This window comes from Microcaecilia unicolor, chromosome 4 (genome assembly GCF_901765095.1).
Source record: "Microcaecilia unicolor chromosome 4, aMicUni1.1, whole genome shotgun sequence".
NCBI lineage: Eukaryota > Metazoa > Chordata > Amphibia > Gymnophiona > Siphonopidae > Microcaecilia > Microcaecilia unicolor.
Genome location: NC_044034.1, coordinates 7,573,107 through 7,596,022, shown reverse-complemented (window position 1 = coordinate 7,596,022; position 22,916 = coordinate 7,573,107). Strand labels below are relative to the sequence as shown.

Below are 22,916 nucleotides of genomic sequence, written 5' to 3'. Positions count from 1 at the left end.
TAAAGTATCACATACCATGTAAAATGAGTTTATCTTGTTGGGCAGACTGGATGGACCGTTCAGGTCTTTATCTACCATCATTCACTATGTTACTATGTTGCTACTAATTGGGATTCCGGAATCTTGTAACTCTTTAGGATTCCAGAATCTTCAGAACTTTTAGTACAAGAGACTTCTACGGTCTGTGCCCTGAGAAAGGCAAGGACAAATCAAACTCGGGTATAAAGTATCACATACCATGTAAAATGAGTTTATCTTGTTGGATAGACTGGATGGACTGTACAGGTCTTTATCTGCCATCATCTACTATGTTACTCTTTGGGGTTCTACATGGAATGTTGCTACTAATTGGGATTCCGGAATCTTGTAACTCTTTAGGATTCCAGAATCTTCAGAACTTTTAGTACAAGAACAGTGCTGGGCAGACTTCTACGGTCTGTGCCCTGAGAAAGGCAAGGACAAATCAAACTCGGGTATAAAGTATCACATACCATGTAAAATGAGTTTATCTTGTTGGGCAGACTGGATGGACCGTACAGGTCTTTAGCTGCCTTCATTTACTATGTTACTGTTGTAAGACGTTACATTCCAACACTAGACTTAATGGTAGACGTTTTAGGCTTTTAGGATCTTATAAAACTGAAAACATGTTTATCAGTTCCTATTCCCAGCTCATATTTATGTTTAATCAATTTTTTATTGATGACATCAAAACGAACATAACCAACCGAATGCATGTACAAAGAATCAAGGATCCAGACATATCAAAAGCAAAAATGATGCGGATTGTCATCAGACATTTAACATTGTTCCACCCCATTTCCCTTCCCCAAGGTGCCCCAACCCTTAAGCAAAACAAGTGAACAACAACAAAGGCAACCAGCATAAAAGCTGCAACAGCCTAACAGCAAAGCTGTCGACCCAGATCACAGCCAAGCTGCCCCTGCTCATATTTAAATGTTAGATCAGTGGGGAATAAGGCTCATATTTGGAGATTGGCTCGAGGAACACTAACTTGGGTTCATGTTTCTGATGGAAACATGGCTACAGCTAGAGGATGACCCAATTATTTAGGACCTATGGCCCCCAGGATTTAAAATATTGTCTATTCCTAGGAAGGGTAAAAAAAAAAAGGGGGGGGGTGAGGGGAGGGCTACCTGGTTAAAAAAAAGTTTCCAATGCAGCTCACCATCGTTAGAAATAATGGTCTGTAAGATGATCGATAAACACTATTAGATTCATTCATTGTATTTTATTTTACTGCCCTACTGGCAAGTGGTTTTCAGCAAAAAATAATTATAATTTTTAGCCAAGAATATATTAAACTCCTCATATAACATACTAGTGGGAGATATAAACATACACCTAGAATCTATTAGCAATTCCAGGGTCGTTGATTTCTCTGCCTTTCTAGATTCCCACACTATGGTCTGACCATTATGCATTACTAGTAAAAAAGCCCCGTTTCTGATGCAAATGAAACGGGGGCTAGCAATGTTTTCTTCTGTGTGCATGTGGGAGTGTGTGTGTCCCTGCCCTCTGCCCTCTCTCCCCTCCCCCCTCTGAGTCCTTCAGTAAAAAAGCCCTGTTTCTGATGCAAATGAAAGGGGGGAGGGCTAGCAAGGTTTTCTTCTGTGTGCATGTGGGAGTGTGTGTGTCCCTGCCCTCTGCCCTCTCTCCCCTCCCCCCTCTGAGTCCTTCAGTAAAAAAAGCCCTGTTTCTGATGCAAATGAAACGGGGGCTAGCAAGGTTTTCTTCTGTGTGCATGTGGGAGTGTGTGTGTCCCTGCCCTCTGCCCTCTCTCCCCTCCCCCCTGAGTCCTTCAGTAAAAAAGCCCTGTTTCTGATGCAAATGAAAGGGGGGGGGGCTAGCAAGGTTTTCTTCTGTGTGCATGTGGGAGTGTGTGTGTCCCTGCCCTCTCTCCCCTCCCCCCTCTGAGTCCTTCAGTAAAAAAGCCCTGTTTCTGATGCAAATGAAACGGGGGCTAGCAATGTTTTCTTCTGTGTGCATGTGGGAGTGTGTGTGTCCCTGCCCTCTGCCCTCTCTCCCCTCCCCCCTCTGAGTCCTTCAGTAAAAAAGCCCCGTTTCTGATGCAAATGAAACGGGGGGCTAGCAATGTTTTCTTCTGTGTGCATGTGGGAGTGTGTGTGTCCCTGCCCTCTGCCCTCTCTCCCCTCCCCCCTCTGAGTCCTTCAGTAAAAAAGCCCTGTTTCTGATGCAAATGAAAGGGGGGGGGGCTAGCAAGGTTTTCTTCTGTGTGCATGTGGGAGTGTGTGTGTCCCTGCCCTCTCTCCCCTCCCCCCTCTGAGTCCTTCAGTAAAAAAGCCCTGTTTCTGATGCAAATGAAATGGGGGCTAGCAATGTTTTCTTCTGTGTGCATGTGGGAGTGTGTGTGTCCCTGCCCTCTGCCCTCTCTCCCCTCCCCCCTCTGAGTCCTTCAGTAAAAAAGCCCTGTTTCTGATGCAAATGAAACGGGGGCTAGCAATGTTTTCTTCTGTGTGCATGTGGGAGTGTGTGTGTCCCTGCCCTCTGGCCTCTCTCCCCTCCCCCCTCTGAGTCCTTCACTGTTACAGAGCCAGCGATTTGATTTCGTGCTCTGCTGTTTTCCTTCACTGACTGTTTGTGTTACAGAGAGGGCGGGGCAGACACTCATAGGGAAACCGGATATCTCTCCCCCTTCACACTTCCGTCTGGAGGCTTCATAGAACGTTGGTGTTGCCTTTTATATAGAGAGATGGTTTACCATCAATTGGTAGCAACCAGTGGCAGTAATTCAGAAAAATAAAGGTAAATCTCAATATTTTACTAGAAATTTTGAAAATCCAAACCAGGATTCATTCACATGGACTAAAATAAGTGAACAGATTCTAGATGAAATAGCTCTGATATATGAAAAACAGAAATTGAGATGACAGAATAACAAATGGCTTGATATTGAACTATTGGAATTAAAACAAACATGCAGAAAGCTGGAAAGAAAATGGCCAAAATGTTTTTAAAATGATTATAATAGAGACTCTTGGAGGGCGGCCATAATTACCTACAAAATAAAATTGAGAGAAGTCAATAAACATTACTACTCTAAGTTAATAGGTGAAGGGTATTTCCAATACGAAATCAGTTTTTCAAATTGTTTAAAATTTAATGGACACGAAGAAGGTAATCAGTAATTATGGAGATATGCCACCAACTACCACCCGACGTGAAAAAATTGCGAGACCTAACCAACTTTTGGAAATCATTGAAGACCTACCTCTTCAACAAGGCATACCGCAAAGATCCCTCCTATGAACGTTAACACAATACCGCTTTATCTCCCATTCCGAATTTGAATCTACTATGTCCTCATCAAGACGTACTGGAAATGACCTGTTCCTCGCCAAATCCAAAGGTCATTACTCCATCCTCATTCTCCTCGACCTATCCACCGCTTTTGACACTGTCAATCACGACTTACTTTTTGACACTCTGTCCTCTTTTGGGTTCCAGGGCTCTGTCCTCTCCTGGTTCTCCTCTTATCTCTCCCATCGTACCTTCAGAGTACACTCTCATGGTTCTTCCTCCACCCCTATCCCGCTCTCTGTTGGAGTCGCTCAGGGTTCTGTCCTTGGACCCCTTCTTTTCTCTATCTACACCTCTTCCCTGGGCTCCCTGATCTCGTCTCATGGCTTCCAGTATCATCTTTATGCTGACGACACCCAGCTTTATCTCTCCACACCTGACATCACTGCAGAAACCCAGACCAAAGTAACGGCCTGCTTATCCGACATTGCTGCCTGGATGTCCAACCGCCACCTGAAACGGAACATGGCCAAGACCAAACTTCTTGTCTTCCCACCCAAACCCACTTCTCCTCTACCTCCTCTCTCTATTTCGGTTGATAACACCCTCATCGTCCCCGTCTCATCTGCCCGCAACCTTGGTGTCATCTTCGACTCCTCCCTCTCCTTCTCTGCGCACATCCAGCAGATAGCCAAGACCTGTCGCTTCTTCCTCTATAACATTAGCAAAATCCGCCCTTTCCTCTCTGAGCACACCACCCGAACTCTCATCCACTCTCTCATTACCTCTCGCCTTGACTACTGCAACCTACTCCTCACTGGTCTCCCACTTAGCCACCCAGCCCCCCTTCAGTCCGTTCAGAACTCTGCTGCACGTCTTATCTTCCGCCTGAACCGATACACTCATATCACCCCTCTCCTCAAGTCACTTCATTGGCTTCCGATCAGGTACCGCATTCAATTCAAGCTTCTGCTACTAACCTACAAATGTACTCGATCTGCAGCCCCTCCTTACCTCTCAACCCTCATCTCCCCTTACGTTCCTACCCGTAACCTCCGCTGTCAAGACAAATCCCTCCTTTCAGTACCCTTCTCCACCACCGCCAACTCCAGGCTCCGCCCTTTCTGCCTCGACTCACCCCACACGTGGAACAAACTCCCCGAGCCCATACGCCAGGCCCCCTCCCTGCCCATCTTCAAATCCCTGCTTAAAGCCCACCTCTTCAATGTCGCCTTCGGCACCTAACCTCTACACCTCTACCCAGGAAATCTTGACTGCCCCAACTTGACATTTCGTTCTTTAGATTGTAAGCTCCTTTGAGCAGGGACCGTCCTTATTTGTGGATTTTGTACAGCGCTGCATAACCCTAGTAGCGCTCTAGAAATGTTAAGTAGTAGTAGTACTTCAACGACCCATCCTATGAACTTTTAATGGAATACCGTTCTATCTCTTATTCTGAACATGAACTCTTTATACCTGATTGCTTAATCTACTATGTCATTCATGATGTTTATGTAATACGTCTTGTATTTCTTACTCCGGAATGGCGATCACCGTGACGGAACAATGTAAACCACATTGAGCCTGCTAATGAGTGGGAAAATGTGGGATACAAATGCAACAAATAAATAAAATAAATAAACTACTACTCAATTAGCTGGTTATTTTAAAGGTAAAATAGAAAATATTTGAGATCAATTTGCTACAATTGCTGAAGAACTTAAAGGACAAGTCCATAAACCGCTACTAAACGGACTTGGAAAAATCCACAATTCCAGGAATAACATGTATAGAATGTTTGTACGTTTGGGAAGCTCGCCAGGTGCCCTTGGCCTGGATTGGCCGCTGTCGTGGACAGGATGCTGGGCTCGATGGACCCTTGGTCTTTTCCCAGTGTGGCATTACTTATGTACTTATGTCCTCTACTTGGCTCACTTTTATTACATAGAGCAGTGATTTAACCTATTGTGATGTCATAGTGGCTCATTCCACCAATAAGAGCCAACCTCATTAGTGATGTCACAATGGCTTGATTGTATAGAATGTTTGTACGTTTGGGAAGCTCACCCAGGTGCCCTTGGCCTGGATTGGCCGCTGTCGTGGACAGGATGCTGGGCTCGATGGACCCTTGGTCTTTTCCCAGTATGGCATTACTTAAGTTCAATTATAGAATATAGAAAATGATGCTATATACCAGCCGATAGAATTTGAAGTGACTTTAAATAAGTTAATTAGGAAATTTGCAGGGTCTCACTGTCTGCTGGACAGTTGTCCTATGAAGGTTGTGAAAGAAGCTCCAGTAAACTCCTGACCCAGTTGAAGAAATGTGTGTCAGTGGAGTAGAGCTGTGCCCTGTTGGTAAAGGTACTAGATAGAAACATGATTCTTATTGACGATTGTTTATACATTGACCATGTTTCCCATTATCCTTATTGCTACCCCTTATCCGTTCCTCTCCATCTTCTTACGCCTACCTCCCAACGCTCATTTTCTTCTGCACCCAATTCCTCCTATGTTCAATTTACTTATCCGTTAACCCCATTAATATTGCATTTACTACAAACTGTATATTCTTCTTACGGCTTTGTAATTCTTTATATTGGAGTGGAGGAGTGGCCTAGTGGTTAGGGTGATGGACTCTGGTCCTGAGGAACTGAGTTCGATTCCCACTTCAGGCACAGGCAGCTCCTTGTGACTCTGGGCAAGTCATTTAACCCTCCATTGCCCCAGGTACAAATAAGTACCTGTATGTGTAAGCCGCATTGAGCCTGCCGTGTGTGGGATAGCGCGGGGTACAAATGTAATAAATAAAAATGACAGCAGATAAGGGCCAAATGGCCAATCCCGTCTGTCCATCCTCAGCATCTACTATCTGCTTCTGTTCTTAAGAGATGAATAAAGCTTTGACCGGAACTGTGAACTTGAGCTCCACTTCTTTGTCATTTTAATCACTGAGGGGTCCTTTTACTAAGGTGCGGCAAAAAGTGGGCGCGTGTATTTGGCACACGCCGGGCCAGTTTTTACTGCATCTGGGGGAAAAAGGCCTTCGGTAAAATTGAAACCAGCGTGTGCCTATTTACGGCCTGAGCCATTGATCTAGTGGTAAGGGCTCACATGCGGTGAACAGTCGGCGTGCACCAACTGCGGATTAACACTGGGAACGCCATACACGGTAGGAAATTAAAAAAAAAAATTGTCACGGTGTTATGGGCTTGCGCCAAATCCAAAATTACTGCCAGTGGGGTGTGTTAGCCTGGCGGTGGTCTCATTTTGGCGCATGCTGCAAGCGCGTAGAGCCTATTGCGCCTTTGTAAAAGGGGCCCCTCAGTTTTCCTGAATTTGCAGGGTAACCTTAAGGGGTGAATCACACAGAACTACTTTGATTTCTCTCTCCATTCACTGGTCGATTGGCATAACCCACAAGTTCTGGACTGGTCTGATAGGACTAAAGGACAAATTCTCAGGTAGGACATAATTTTGTCCTTTGCTCTCTTTCCTTTTCCTGTTATGTATTTAAATATAAATGTTTCAATAACATGAAATGATCCCCCCCCCCCAAAAAAAAAACAAACAAACAACTTTGTGTGCAGTACAGAGAATAAGAACTTGATGGATTTTTTTTCTTGTCTAACCCAGCAAACAAAGGACCAGATTCCCAAATGCTGAACACGAAGCCTGGGGATAATTATTCTGCTAAGCTGGGGACACATGGGACTGCATTGGCAGGAGCAGACATTTCAGAAAGGCCTCAACAGGGAAACCCTGAACTGTTCGGACAGGGGGACAATAAGGATAAGACACCCCAGAACGGAGGGAGTCCGCAGGTACCAGATGAGAAAAAGCAGCAGCAGCTCCCGCAAGAGAGACTCTATCCATGTACAGAATGTGAGAAAACTTTCTGGTGGAACTCGGACCTCGTCAAGCACCTGAGGAGCCACAGGGGAGACCGGCCCTATATCTGTAAGGGTTGTGGCAAGGGCTTCCGGCGACACACCTCTCTCATCATCCACGAAAGGATCCACACGGGGGAGAGACCCTATCAGTGTGCGACCTGCGGCAAAAAGTTCATACAACGCCAGCATCTCACCACACACGTGAAGACTCACACCGGGGAGAGACCCTTTCCTTGTAACCAGTGTGGGAAGAGCTTCAGGTGGAGGTCTGAGCTCGCTAAGCATCAGCGGATTCACGTTGGGGAGGTAACATGTAGGGACAGTAGACATGAAGGCTTTGGCCCTGCTGGGAAGCTGAAAGCACCATGAGCGGGCCAGAGATCCTGAACTTTTGAGGGTTACAAACTGAACTGTCTCTCAGGATACTTACAATGAATATGCATGAGATTCTTTACATAGAGTCGTTTGAGTGTGTAGATAAATTGTACCCTTTTAGTTATCTGGAAAAGCAGATGGTGACTTGTATTCGTTGCCCTTGGCCTGGATTGGCCGCTGTCGTGGACAGGATGCTGGGCTCGATGGACCCTTGGTCTTTTCCCAGTGTGGCATTACTTATGTACTTAAGTACCCCAAAAAACTGAGTCAGAGCTACTGTAATCATAGTAACATAGTAGATGACGGCAGAAAAAGACCTGCACGGTCCATCCAGTCTGCCCAACAAGATACACTCATATGTGCTACTTTTTGTGTATACCCTACTTTGATTTGTACCTGTGCTCTTCAGGGCACAGACCGTATAAGTCTGCCCAGCACTATCCTCGCCTCCCACCACCGGTTCTGGCACAGACCGTATAAGTCTGCCCAGCACTATCCTCGCCTCCCAACCACCAGCCCCACCTCCCAACCACCAGCTCTGGCACAGACCGTATAAGTCTGCCCAGCACTATCCCCGCCTCCCACCACCGGTTCTGGCACAGACCGTATAAGTCTGCCCAGCACTATCCTCGCCTCCCACCACCGGTTCTGGCACAGACCGTATAAGTCTGCCCAGCACTATCCCTGCCTCCCACCACCGGCTCTGGCACAGACCATATAAGTCTGCCCAGCACTATCCCCGCCTCTCAACCACCGGCTCTGGCACAGACCATATAAGTCTGCCCAGCACTATCCCCGCCTCCCAACCACCGTCTCTGGCACAGACCGTATAAGTCTGGCCAGCACTATCCCAGCCTCCCACCACTGGCTCTGCCACCCGATCTCGACTAAGCTCCTAAGGATCCAGTCCTTCTGCACAGGATTCCTTTATGCTTATCCCACGCATGGTTGAATTCCGTTACCGTTCCTGTCCTGCTGCTGAGTTTGAGGAGCTGTAAAAAAACAGTCATAGCTGCTATAACCCCATCTCCTCCCCCCCCATCTCCTGCTGAAATTGGGATGGAAGGACGTTGCTCCTGTAATTCCCTCTTGCTGCAATCACTGCTCTTCTGTTTCCCATTTGCACTTCTGATATGGGGAGGGTCATAGGGGGCTGTTCATTCTCAGGTTTATGTGGTCAGAAGGTGCTGAGTGTGGATGGATTTCTCGTTTCAGGCTCCAGTCACCTTCGAGGATGTTGCCGTCTATTTCTCAGATGAGTGGAAGGAGCTGGAAGAATGGCAGAAGGAGCTTTATCGGAACATGATGAAGGAGAATTCTGAGACTTCGGTTTCCCTGGGTAAATACTTGCATTTCCTCTTCCTCAGCGGCCTGCAGCATTTCCCACTGCCCTCTGACCTGCTTTCTTACGTTCATGGTGCTGGTTAGGCACTGTGGATGGATACACGAGAGCCTCTTGGATTTATCAGCAGTGGAGGAGTGGCCTAGTGGTTAGAGTGGTGGACTTTGGTCCTGGGGAACTGGGTTCGATTCCCACTGCAGCTCCTTGTGACTCTAGGCAAGTCACTTAACCCTCCATTGCCCCATGTAAGCCGCATTGAACCTGCTATGAGTGGGAAAGCGCGGGGTACAAATGTAATAAAATTAAAAAAAAAAATCTGTGTGATTCTACTTACCTGGACAATTTCACTTTTCGATTTTGTTCTGTTCTTACATTTTACCCTTTTGACTAAAAGCCCCTCAGCATTTTGTACCTGTCCTGGGTTTCCTGTGGAATTTTTATAGTGAAGCACTGAAGAAATGCAGTTAGTTCTGTAAACTCCCTTGCAGCTTTTTCTGTGTATTTTATTAAAGGGGTTTTTAGCTTAATTTTGGGCAAAGTTTTCATCTGGTTCAGGGTATGCCTTCAGCTACTTTCCTGTGATCACTTCCTGATCCTAGAAACGCCAACTTAATTTGATAGTTTTATTATTATATTTAAAGGTAATCAATAGAAATAAAACAAAATAAAACATGGAAAAGAAAATAAGATGATACCTTTTTTATTGGACATATTGGAGGAGTGGCCTAGTGGTTAGAGTGGTGGACTTTGGTCCTGGGGAATTGGGTTCGATTCCCACTGCAGGCACAGGCAGCTTCTGACTCTGGGCAAGTCACTTAACCCTCCATTGCCCCAGGTACAAATAAGTACCTAAGCTGCATTGAGCCTGCCATGAATGGGAAAGTGCGGGGTACAAAATAAAATACATTTCTTGATTAGCTTTCAAAGGTTGCCCTTCTTCGTCAGATCGGAAATAAGCAAATGTTGGTAGATGACAGTATATATAAGTGAAACATCAAAGCATTTCAGTGACAGTCTAACAAGATGGGGGTGGATAGGTAAGAGACAGGAAGAGGGACAGGTGAGATATGCATGGAGACAGGAGGGTGACAAAGCAATACAATTTTATGGTTTATAATGGGCTAGAAAACCCAGATCTTTGTTAAGTCCTGTCTGGTGGGTGTCAAAATATTTAATCATTCTGACTTCCAAGGTCTTACGTTCCTGTATTGTTTTAAAGTTCTCTTTTAAGATTCTTATCATGAAGTCACTGGTACAGTGTTCTGGTTTTGTAAAGTGCTGCCCCACAGGCGTGACATCTTTATTGGTACTGGCATTTTTCACATATGGTGTCTAAGTAAAGTAAATCTCTTCTTTAGCATCTGACTGGTTTCTCCAATGTAGCAGCCTTCGTTGCATTTTTTACACTGAATGATATATACCACATTGGAAGATGAGCACGTGAAAGATTCCTTAATGTTGAATATTTTTCCTTTGTGAACGACTGTGGGGTCCTGTGAAATGTTTTGGCATAGTTTGCAGCTGGATATATTGCAAGGATATGTGCCATTCTTTTCTTTTTGAGTCTGTGTTGGGAGCTTACTTCTAATTAGCTTGTGTTTTAAGTTGGGAGGCTGTCGGAAGGCTAGCACTGGTGGGGATGGGAATATCTCTTTCAGTAATTCATCCTCCTGGAGTAGAGGCTGCAGATCTTTTATGATTTTTCTTAATTTTTCCAGCTCTGGGTTGTATGTCACTATAAGGGGGATTCTGTCTGTGGCTTTTTTTTTTCTTTGTACTGTCTCCATGCATATTGACTGTCACTGAAATGCTTTGATGTTTCACTTATATATACTGTCATCTACCAACATTTGCTTATTTCCGATCTGACGAAGAAGGACAACCTTCGAAAGCATAGGCGGTCGGTGGCCCAACTGTTTGGGGAGGCTAAAGGGGGTGGGGTTAGGGGTGGGGCCAGGGGTGGAGCTTAAATCCATAATTGTCTGATAACACACAGAAAAAAATAAAAATAAAAGTCACAATTAATACCTTTTATTAAATTTAGATATTAGATATGTATCATATGTCAAAGAATAAATTGGTTGCTCAAAGCATATTCTAAGCACAATCGCTCAACTGCAAAACACTGTGCACAACTTTGTGCAAAAACACACTCGGAACCTTACTGTACCATAAATAAGTGTATGTCCCAAATATTTCAATATCTACATTTACAAGTTGCTCCTTTGCAGAAACACATTTTTCAAAAGTGCTTAATATGGCCAGCTCTTTACTACTACTACTATTTAGCATTTCTATAGCGCTACAAGGCGTACGCAGCGCTGCACAAACATAGAAGAAAGACAGGGCTTAAGGGAGTATCCTATTTTCCTTTCCTAATTAGAAATAAATAATGATTGTGGCCTCTGTATTTAATTAGTAACAATCACACATGTATATTTGTAAAACGGCTTTCATACACATGTAAGTTGTGAAACACCATGTTGCACATTGTCACAAGAGGGCACATGTCTATGCTTTACTCAAAAATCTGGGGATCTAGGGGTTGTGGGCTCCACAGTCTCAGAGGTGCTCTTGCCTTCTGTCCTTCAGGTGCAAAAACTAAACATATGGCCCCTCCCCCCATTTAATATTGTTACATAAATCTTTACTTTTTTTTTAAATAAACAATACAGGGCCATTTTCTCACACTGTTGCTCTTTTGTGAATCTGCCTCAAACACAGCCCACTCTTGGAAAGATTGTTCCTTTCCACAGCAGTACAAGCACAACATACAAATATCCTTTCTAAAATAAAAGAGTCTTCACAGGTATTCTCATTTATACGCCCTACTTCATGTGCTTCCTGCCAACCTTTAACCCTGCACAGTCCACAAAAGAAAGGGGGACTAACAAATAGAAAATAAAAATACTGTACTGTTTTTGGGCCTCAGCAGCATTTCCAGGCAGCAGGGTCTAATTGCACAAATCATTAATCTGCAAAGTTCATAGCAGTTTCTTAGCTGGGTCTTAGCTCTCACTGCCATTCAGTCTGAGTTACTGCCATGATTTTATGCCATGTAAAAAGTCGTTTCATGCTGTTTTGAGCTGAAGCATGTTGTAGTTATCCACATAAAATGTAATCTGCAATTCAGATGCCCAGTTCTCCAGTCCAGCAAGGTCCCTCTCCATTTCCTCAAAGTTTGCATTTTTTTAACACCTTTGAAGAATATTGCGACATCTGCAAATTTAATCCTTTTACTCATTGCACCAATTTCTGATCATTTATGTTAATGTTAAACAGCACAGGTCCTATTAAAGTTTCCTGGGGTTCTCCACTATTCACCTCTCCATACGTTGTTCAGTTATGTATAAGTAGGCAGATACTGGCATGGAATAGTAGACAGCACCTGCATAACCTCCAGGTCTGCTGAGGACCTGGATATTCAGCGGGTCTAATTAAGTAGCAGCTTTAAAACTGATGATTATTAGGGCTGAATGTTTGGCTGGCTCACCCTTACCAAAGTGTGTATTTAAACCTTCAAAAAGAATTCTAAAAGCTTGGGTGATGCAAGACTTACCTGTTCTAAATCCATGTTGGTTCTTCCCGGTGGCTCATATTTAAGAAGGATCCCCACGTGTGAACAGCAGCTTCGGCGCCCCGTAAAAGAAGCTGTGACCTTTTTAAGTTGCAGCGACGGCTCACCTCTGCTCCAGCCTTTCACTTCTCGCTCAGTGTCCCGCCTTCCTCTGATGAGGTATTTCCTGTTTCCGCGAGGGCGGGCGGGACAGTGAGCGAGAAGCGAAAGGCTGGAGCGGAGGTGAGCCGTCGCTGCAATTTAAAAAGGTTTAAACGCCGGGCGGCCACTGCAGGAAGGTCGGGGGGGGGGGGGGGCGGCGGAGGAAAAGGCGAGGAAAGGTCACAGCTTGGCTCCCCAAGCCTCTTATACCGGGCGCCTATGTTCGAAAGCTAATCAAGAAATGTATTATGTCTAATAAAAAAGGTATGATCTTATTTTCTTTTCCATGTTTTATTTTGTTTTATTTCTATTGATTACCTTTAAAAGTGGACTAACACAGCTACCACACCTCTCTACTCAATATTATATTTATAAAAGTATAAAATTTAAAACTCTAAGCCTTCTACTTTAGGTCTTATGTGTGTGTTGGGGAGGGGGTGTAATTGTTTACAGTTTTAAGAGAAATAAGATGGAGACATGACATAGGCAAAGAACAGTAAAATAGAGCAGCAGTCGGGCTCACCTTCCGTGTCATCGCAGAGATTTTAAAACAAATAGAAATTATTTTTTTCACTCAATGAATAGTTAGTCTTTGGAAATCCTTGAAGGAGGCTGTGGTTAGAGCAGTTAGTGTAGTTGGGTTTAAAAAAGATTTGGACGAGTTCCTAATCTGCTATTAAGATAGACATGGGGAAAGCCACTGCTTATCCCTGGCTTTGTCAGCATGAAAATCTTGCTACTATTTGAGATTCTGCATCCAATCTTGCCACTCAGCATAAGTACATAAGTATTGCCATACTGAGAAAGACCAAAGATCCATCAAACCCAGCATCCTATCTCCAACAGTGGCCAATCCAGGTCACATATACCTGGCAAGATCCCAAAAAAGTACAAAACATTTTATACTGCTTATCCCAGAAATAGTGGATTTTCCCCAAGTCCATTTAATAATGGTCTGTGGACTTTTCCTTTAGGAAGCCGTCCAAACCTTTTTTAAACTCCGCTAAGCTAACCGCCTTTACCACATTCTCTGGCAACGAATTCCAGAGTTTGTTTACACATTGAGTGAAGAAAAGGTTTTTACAATTCATTTTAAATTTACTACATTGTAACTTCATCACATGCCCCCTAGTCCTAGTATTTTTGGAATGCGTAAACAGACGCTTCACATCTACCCATTCCACTCAACTCATTATTTTATAGACCTCTATCATATCTCCCCTCAGCCGCCTTTTCTCCAAGCTGAAGAGCCCTAGAGACGCTCACTGTTGGAATCAGGATGCTGGGCTTGATGGACCTTTGGTCTTTCCCAGTAAGGCAATACTTATGTACTTATCTTGCTCCTGTTTGGGATTCTGCATGGAATCTTGCTAATCTTTGGGATTCGGATTCTGAGTGAAATCTTACTGCTGTTTGGGATTCTTTGTGGAATCTTGCTGCTGTTTGGGATTCAGCATGGAATCTTTCTACTTGGGGTTTGTCATGGAATCTTGCTACTTTTTGGGATTCTGTATGGAATCTTACTGCTGTTTGGGATTCTTTGTGGAATCTTGCTGCTGTTTTGGATTCTGTATGGAATCTTGCTGCTCTTTGGGATTCTGTATGGAATCTTGCTGCTGTTTGGGATTCAGCATGGAATCTTTCTACTTGGGGTTTGTCATGGAATCTTGCTGCTCTTTGGGATTCTGCCAGGTACTTATGACCTATATTGTCCACTGTTTGAAAGCAAGATACTGGGCTAAGTGGACCTTTGGTCTGTTCCAGTAAGACAGGTTCTTATGAATTGGAAAGATAGATAGATATATAGTGGTCAATATTTAGCATAAGTTAAGCAGGTAGGATGATGGGTCTAAGTCATGCTGATTGGGTCTAACCTGGATTTTCAGCACCACGTTCTCAGATAATGCTGCTAAAAATCTGGGCAGACTGCTTTGGCACTGTCCGGATGGTGCCAGGATTGTCTGGAGGTGGCATTTGGGCAGAGCTGGGATATTCGGCAGCAGTACCCAGATATCTACCTAGTTAGCCTGGGACAGGAAAAAAGGCTGTCCTAAATTAACTGTGTAGCTCTCTGGATATTGCTGCTGAATATCATGGGACCTAGGTAACTCTCAGTGGCTGCCTAATAGCTGGATTTGCAGCATTGGTATCCGGGTATGGTTCTGGCACTGAAAATTTGGGTATAGAAAAACATTGACTCCTGCATTCTCAATATTGACCCGAGAGCAAATGATGGTAGATAAAGACCATAGAGTCCATCTAGTCCACCTACCATACCAGATACTAAGCCCTTCCTCTCTTTTAGAGATCCCCTAGACTGGACCTGTGGAGCGCCTGTCATTTCCCTCCCATGTTATAGGCCTTGCACAGTGTCTGTGACCAGTCATATCTGTCTACTTGTCCTGTCCTGATACCCTGGCCCTATATGACATTCAACACTTCTGCAACTAAGGATCTTCTGTGCTTGTGCCAGGCTTTCCTGAAATTTGTTAGTGTTCTTGCTTCCACTTCCTGTTCCCTCACTCAGTGCAGGAACCCTTCCTACCATGGCCTCTGAGCTGTCCTAAACTTTCCTCTGATGAGAGGGTGTGTCTGTTTGTTGGCAGCTCAGACTCTCATTTGGTGGTGATGTCTGGCACAGAACTGGATCAGGCACAGGAGAGAGAGGGTATCAGAGACATTTACTAACTGAAATTTTAGAGGTGAGTGACTGGTGAGGAAAGGTTCGATTTGCAAAGCTGAGAGATTTCCTGAGACCAGGATAGGAATTCTTCTCTTTTGTTTTGTCAATGTTAATTGTACAATGCTACTACTTAACATTTATAAAGCGCTACCAGGGTTACGCAGCGTTGTACAATTTAACACAGAGGACAGTCCCTGCTCGAAGGAGCTTACAATCTAAAGGACAAAAAAAATAGTGCAGTCAATCAAATTGGAGCAGTCTAGATTTCCTGAATAGATGAATAATGGTTAGGTGCCGAAAGCGACATTGAAGAGGTGGGCTTTGAGCAAGAATTTGAAGATGGGCAGGGAGGGGGCTTGGTGTATGGGCTCAGGGAGTTTATTCCAAGCATAGGGTGAGGTGAGGCAGAAAGGGCGGAGCCTGGAGTTGGCGGTGGTGGAGAAGGGTACTGAGAGGAGGGATTTGTCCTGTGAGCGGAGGTTACGGGTAGGAGCGTAAGGGGAGATGAGGGTAGAGAGGTAATGAGGGGCTTCAGATTGAGTGCATTTGTAGGTTAATAAGAGAAGCTTGAATTGTATGCAGTACCTGATTGGAAGCCAGTGAAGTGATATGAGCATATCGGTCTAGGCAGAAGATAAGACGCGCAGCAGAGTTCTGAACAGATTGAAGGGGGGATAGATGGTTAAGTGGGAGGCCAGTGAGGAGTAGGTTGCAGTAGTCAAGGCGAGAGGTAATGAGAGAGAGGATGAGAGTACGGGTGGTGTGCTCAGAGAGGAAAGGGCTGCCCCTTTAATTATAGCATCAGCAGAGGGATCACTGCCCTGGGGCATGGTGGACCTTCAGCCTGACAGTCAAGTAGGAAAAGGCTAGAAATGCAGGGGAAAATGAGGTCCACTTGACCTGCTTCCTTTATGGGACTGTCTTCGGATCAGTACTTCTGATCAAATCTATCAGGGATAACATTGGTGCAACTTGAATTCTACCCCAGATATGCCAGGAGCTGCTTAAAGCCTTCCAATACCCAAATCTAGCAAGCTAAGATTTGTAGCTGGGACAGGGATAAGCGATATCGTGGAAAGACGATTAGGAAAAAATTGCCTCTTTGTAGATGATACCAAATTCTGCAGTGGGACATGGACAACATGAGAAGGGATCTAGCAAAGCTTGGAAAATGATTTAGAATTTGGTATCAGAGATTTAATATTAAAAGATACGAGGTCATACGTTTGATCTGCAAAAACCCAAGGGAGAGTCTCAGTATGAGAGATGATGTTCTTCCATGCATGAAAGAAGAGCAGGAATTGGGAGTGAGGGTAACCAAACAGATAGAAAAGGTGTTGGGTGCATAGGGAGAAGAAAAAGGAGGTGATAGTTCCTTTGTATAAGTCTCTGGAGAGACCTCATATGGATTGCTGTGTGGAGTGGAGTTGAACGGGTAGATGTCAAGCGTCTGTTCACGCTTTCCAAAAATACTAGGACTAGGGGGAATGCGATGAAGCTACAATGTAGTAAATTTAAAACGAATTGGAGAAACTTTTTTTCTTCACTCAATGTGTAATTAAACTCTGAAATTCGTTGCCAGAGAATATGGTAAAGGCAGTTACCTTAGCGGACTTTTAAAAAGGTTTGGACGGCTTCCTAAAGGAAAAGTCCATAGACCGTTATTAAATGGACTTGGGGAAAATCCACTATTTCTGGGATAAGCAGTATAAAATGTTTTGTACTTTTTTGGGATCTTGTCAGGTATTTGTGACCTGGATTGGCCACTGTTGGAAACAGGATGCTGGGCATGATGGACCTTTGGTCTTTCCCAGTATGGCAATACTTATGTAATGTAGCTTCAATAAGGTATAAGCAGTGAATGGTAAGTGATGTTCTTCATAAAGCTTTTGGGAACAGACTTAAACATCTCAGTGTGTATGCTTTGGAAGAAAGGCGAGAGAGGGGAGATATAAAGAGACATTTAAATACTTCCATGGCATAAAAACACAGGAGGCGAGTCTCTTTTAAATGAAAGGAAGCCCTGGAATGAGGAGGTGAAGGGTGAAGGTCAAAGGGGCAGACTCAGAAGTTATCTAAGGAAATACTTATTTACGGAGAGGGCGATGGATGTGTGAAACAGCTTACTGGTAGCGGAATTTCTGAATTCAAGAAAGCATGAAGTAAGCACAGAGGATCTCGGAGGGAGAGGAAGGGATAATAGAGCCAAACAGTTGGTGTGGGTGGGCAGACTGTCCACGTGCTATCATTTTCTATGTTTTGCTTGCACTTTGGTGCCTGATAGATGCGTGTTTCAGTTGTGTGACCTCAGGTTTCTTTGAATTGCTGAAAAGATGGGAGTTGCATACAGGCAGTAGTAGAAAAGTCGAGCACGTAAGTTTATTAAACAGTTCCCAGCCCGAAGCCCACAGGAACAGGATATTATAGCTTAGCTATGAAAAGATAACAGCTGAGCCGTAGATCAGTAACTTCAGTGTCCTCTGAAGTTGACCATAGAATCCTACCATTCTCACTGTGGGTTTCTCTTTCTCTGCAGGTGATGACACGTGGATGAATAAAAATGGAAAGGAAAATCATATGAAGAGCCCTGAAGAGCCGGAGCCACTGCCAGCATTTCCTGGAGAATCTAAGGATGATGCTGTGCCTTGTACAGGTCAGCAGCTGGAAAACCCTGGAATAGATGAACGAGAGCAGACCATGGCGAGGGACACTGTTGTGGGCAGTACGACAGATTGTACTGTGCCAGTGAAAGGACCGCAGGCTTCCATTGAGTGTGTGCCGCCCTCTGCAGAGCGTTCTGTGCTTGCTGAGCCCCTGAAAGGGCGTGCACAAGAGAGACCCTTTCAATGTACTCAGTGTGAGAAAAGTTTTATTCGGAACTCGGATCTTGTAAAACATCAAAGAACTCACACGGGGGAGAGATTCTATATCTGTAATGAGTGTGGGAAGAGTTTCCGGCGTCACACCTCCCTCATTATCCATGAGAGGATACACACAGGGGAGAGACCGTATAAATGTACTGAATGCGGGAAGAACTTTATTCAGCGGCAGCACCTCACCACACACCAGAAAACACACACAGGGGAGAGACCCTTTCCATGTACTGAATGTGGAAAGGGCTTCCGGTGGCGTTCTGAGCTTATCAAGCATCAAAAGGTTCATACAGGTTATACACGGGGCTGACCTCTAGCTGTGTTGAAAGACTTCAGCAAGGCGTGTGCTCCCGGCACAATCCAGGAGAAACATACACACACTGCAGATGGTATGCATGTTTTGGAAGACACGCAGGACATGTAAGGTACCAGAGGCTTCCTGAGGAGCCGGAGATGTGGTGAGGCTGGAAAACTTCTTCTGATGCAGCTGGGCACTGCTCACTGCAGGCCAGGTGTGGGGTGTGGTATATTTTCTGCACACTCGGAGAACTGAGACGAGCACATACAGAGCCAAGGACTAAACCTGCTTTCTGTGCCTGAAGAGATCCCGCTTGGGGACCATTCATTTCACATACTGAACTGTGTCGCCAAGAAATCTGTGTTGTGACCATCCTGAGAACCTTTTCAGGTTTTGTTTTTATATAACAGAAAAATGAGTGTACAAGTTAGCAACAAAAATTAATAAATAGTCTTATTCTATTTACAGGGGTGTACATGTGTGTATGTCAGCAGCTGATGGCTTTCCCTCCAAGGATATTTAGGGCAGAATCTTTGGTATTCCTAGGAAATAGTTTGATCCACTACTGTGTGTTGTAGCTCTATCCATCCTGGAGCAAACTGGGCCTTTGTAAGCTGCTACACTTGTTATGGGATCAAGATACAAATTATCCAAAAGGTTATAGTGTAGCTGAGTTTGGAGACCCCAGAGCTTCTTTTTCAGATGTGATGAGTCTTCCTTTCTTCGTGCTGCTATTTATTTAAAATATTTTGGTCTGGTAGGAGGGAGAGAAGCCAGGCTCAGGAGTTGAACCATGTTTCCTATACTAGATTCACCAAGTGTACCCTTGACCTTCCTATGACTTCTGAAGACGGAACCTGTCCTTAATGAGCTGAGGCAAATTCCAGTAAAAATTCAAAATATTAATTTTATCTGATGTTTCAAATACTTAAGAAGCTCTTCTGAAGCCCAGGAGAAAGTCAGGTCAGAGCAATAGTATCACAGATGAACTCACATCAGTGGTGTCCACTCGAGTCTCCTTGATCAGAGGGTTACAGATTACTACAAGAGCTCTTGAGATATGGAATCTGAGAAAGATGGGACCTGGAAGAAGGACAATAGGAGGATATCTAGAGTCATAGGAAGCTGGGGCTGGAAGGGACATTGGAGGGACATCTAGAATAGGAGAAAGATGGGACTGGAAGAAGGACAATAGGAGGATATCTAGAGTCATAGGAAGCTGGGGCTGGAAGGGACATTGGAGGGACATCTAGAATAGGAGAAAGATGGAACTGGAAGAAGGACAATAGGAGGATATCTAGAGTCATAGGAAGCTGGGGCTGGAAGGGACATTGGAGGGACATCTAGAATCAGAGAAAGATGGGACTGGAAGAAGGACAATAGGAGGATATCTAGAGTCATAGGAAGCTGGGGCTGGAAGGGACATTGGAGGGACATCTAGAATAGGAGAAAGATGGAACTGGAAGAAGGACAATAGGAGGATATCTAGAGTCATAAGAAGCTGGGGCTGGAAGGGACATTGGAGGGACATCTAGAATCAGAGAAAGATGGGACTGGAAGAAGGACAATAGGAGGATATCTAGTCGCTGGAAGGGACATCAGAGGGGCATCTGGAATTTGGAGAAAGATGGGACTGGAAGAGGTACAATAGGAGGACATCAGAGAGGCATCAGAAAACTGATAAAGATGGATGAAGGACAGTAGGAGGATATCTAGAATGACAAGTTGGAGCTGGAAGGGAGATTGGAAGGGCAGTTCAAACATGCGTGGGCTATGCATAAAGGAATCCTGTGCATAAGAAATGGATCCTCAGAAGCTTAGCTGAAATTGGGTGGCGGAGCAGGTGGGGGGAAGAGGGGTTGGTGGTTGGGAGGCTAGGATAGGGGAGGGCAGACTTATACGGTCTGTACCAGAGCTGATGATGGGAGGCGGGACTGGTGGTTGGGAGGCGGGAAATACTGCTGGGCAGACTTATACGGTCTGTGCCCTGAAAAGGACAGGTACAAATTCAAGGTAAGGTATACACATATGAGTTTGTCTTGGGCAGACTGGATGGACCATGCAGGTCTTTTTCTGCCGTCATCTACTATGTTACTATCTGGAAAAAAAGAATAGGAGGATATCTAGAATCACAACAAGCTGGTGCTGGAAGGGACATTGGAGGGGCGTCTAGAATTGGAGAATAGGAGGATATCTAGAATCGCAGAAGGCTGGTGCTCGAAGGGACATCTATAATTGGAGGATAGGAAGATATCTAGAATCGTGGAAGGGACATCAGAGGGACATCTGTAATTGGAAAGTAGGAGAATATCTAGAACCAAAGGAAGCTGGGGCTAAAAGGGACATCAGAGGGCATTGGAATATGAGGTTTGGGTGAAGATTCTGGATTTAGCTTATGTTAGTGGTTGCTGGTACTCCAATACCGTGTGGGGTCATCAGCTGTTTACTGTGTATGCTGGTTGAAATAAAGACTGTTTGATTCCACAAGGCGACTCCATCTGTTCACTGTGTTTGGTGATTTTGTTCTTCGTGAGGTTCTGGTCCTTGTTTGTTGTTTGTTTGCCGGTACTCAAATGCCAGGCCATCCTTCAGAGGTGGGGTGATCACTGAGGGAGCCACCCCCACAATAGCGGGGACTATGGGTCAATTTTAGCAGGCAATGGAAAAAGCCCTGGCTAATGTCTTGTTCTTCAGTGGCTGAAGGTGAGTTACATTCAAGTACAGCACATATTTTTCTGCCCCTGCAGGACTTACAGTTTGTGCCTAAGGCAGTAGGTGTAGGTGTGTGTGTGTGTCTGTGTGTGTGTGTGTGTGTGTCTGTGTGTGTGTGTGTGTGTGTGTGTGTGTGTTAAATAACTTGCCCAACCTTTCAAGGAGCTGCACTGCAATGTGAACCAGGCTTCTGGCTACTCCACTCCAAATGGGATATATTAAAACCCACCTTTCTGTGAACATGGTGTAGCTGATTTTTGTTTGTTTGTTTAAAGACAACAAGCTCCCTAATTTTGGTACTTGTGAGCTTATTACAAAACTTGTTAAGACACGGAGGGGGGGGTCTTGGTATTCGGGCTGTATGAATGAAAGTTAAAGATGAAAAAGCCTGAAATGGACTTCCAGCAGAAGTGATGGAGGTCAGCATCATTTTAAACACATTTTAGGCATGGTTGGGACAGATATGAGTACTACTACTACTAATAGCATTTGTATAACACTACCAGATGCACGCAGCGCTGAACACTTGACATAGAGAGACAATCCCTGCTCAAAGAGCTTACAATCTAGGTAAAGGGTTTTCAGGGAGAAGGCAGGATACATGGTGGGTTCTAGAGCTGGTGTCCAGTGGTTACTTATGAGAATGTATATATTCGTGTACCCGACATGGAAAGGAGGATGGGCAAATTTGGTGATTTATTAAGGGTCCATATTCAAAGTGATTTAACTGTCCAGAAATGACTCCTGGCTAGTCAAATCAATTCTTTGGGGCTAACCAGTCATTTTCAGCGGCACGTAACCGATTCCTGCGGCTGAAAATGACTGGTTAGCACGTAATGCAAAGCCAGATATTTTAGGTGGGGGTGTTCCGGGGTGGAATCGGCACTTTGACCGGTTAAATGCCGAGATTAAGCACATAAATAGGACCACATAAAAGTCAGTCCTATCCTTATGCGGTGAATACTGCACTCGGGGGGAGGGGGGTCTTTTCCTAAGGTGTGCTAGTGTTTTTAGCTCTTGCTAAAAATCAGCTGGCACTAAACGCTGAGATGCCCATTATATTCCTGTGGGCATCTCGGTATTTAGTGCCAGATGATTTTTAGCATGAGGTAAAAACACTAGCACACCTTAGGAAAAGACCTCTTTAACCGGCTCCGTAAACCTGGAAATTCAGTGCAGGAGTCTGGACATGGCCTGGCATTGAATTTCCAGACATAACGCCGGCAGTGGTCAGCAAAATGCTGAGTGCTGCTGGCTGAGTATTGACCCCTAGAGATCTATAATAACCCTGCAGATTATCACACATCTCCTTAGGCCTCCATCTTAATTCCTGTTTTGTTTTTGCAAGTGAACTGGGTCTTCTGATATTTTTCTGCAGATTATCACACATCTCCTTAGGCCTCCATCTTAATTCTTGTTTTGTTATTGTAAGTGAGCTGGGTCTTCTGATATTTTTCTGCAGATTATCATGCATCTCCTTAGGCCTCCATCTTAATTCCTGTTTTGTTTTTGCAAGTGAACTGTGTCTTCTGATCCATCTTAATTCCTGTTTTGTTTTTGCAAGTGAACTGTGTCTTCTGATATTTTTCTGCAGATTATCATGCATCTCCTTAGGCCTCCATCTTAATTCCTGTTTTGTTTTTGCAAGTGAACTGGGTCTTCTGATATTTTTCTGCAGATTATCATGCATCTCCTAGGTGTCCATCTTAATTCCTGTTCCATCTTTGCAAGTGAACTGGG

The 22,916-nt window shown here is 44.5% G+C and overlaps 1 protein-coding gene across 2 annotated transcripts in view; it reads left to right on the top strand.

Annotated features, from left to right (window-relative positions):
* Positions 1-22,369, top strand: part of LOC115468272 (zinc finger protein 585A-like) — a 70,834-nt gene extending 48,465 nt beyond the window's left edge. For both annotated transcript variants that reach the window (XM_030199858.1, XM_030199856.1), the window contains 4 exons: positions 6,919-7,481; positions 8,766-8,889; positions 17,830-20,218; positions 22,359-22,369. In XM_030199858.1, coding sequence (XP_030055718.1) covers positions 6,919-7,481; positions 8,766-8,889; positions 17,830-18,476 — 1,334 coding nt within the window. In that variant the 3' untranslated portion in view covers positions 18,477-20,218; positions 22,359-22,369. The remainder of the gene's footprint in view (positions 1-6,918; positions 7,482-8,765; positions 8,890-17,829; positions 20,219-22,358) is intronic.
* The last annotated feature ends 547 nt before the right edge of the window (positions 22,370-22,916 follow it).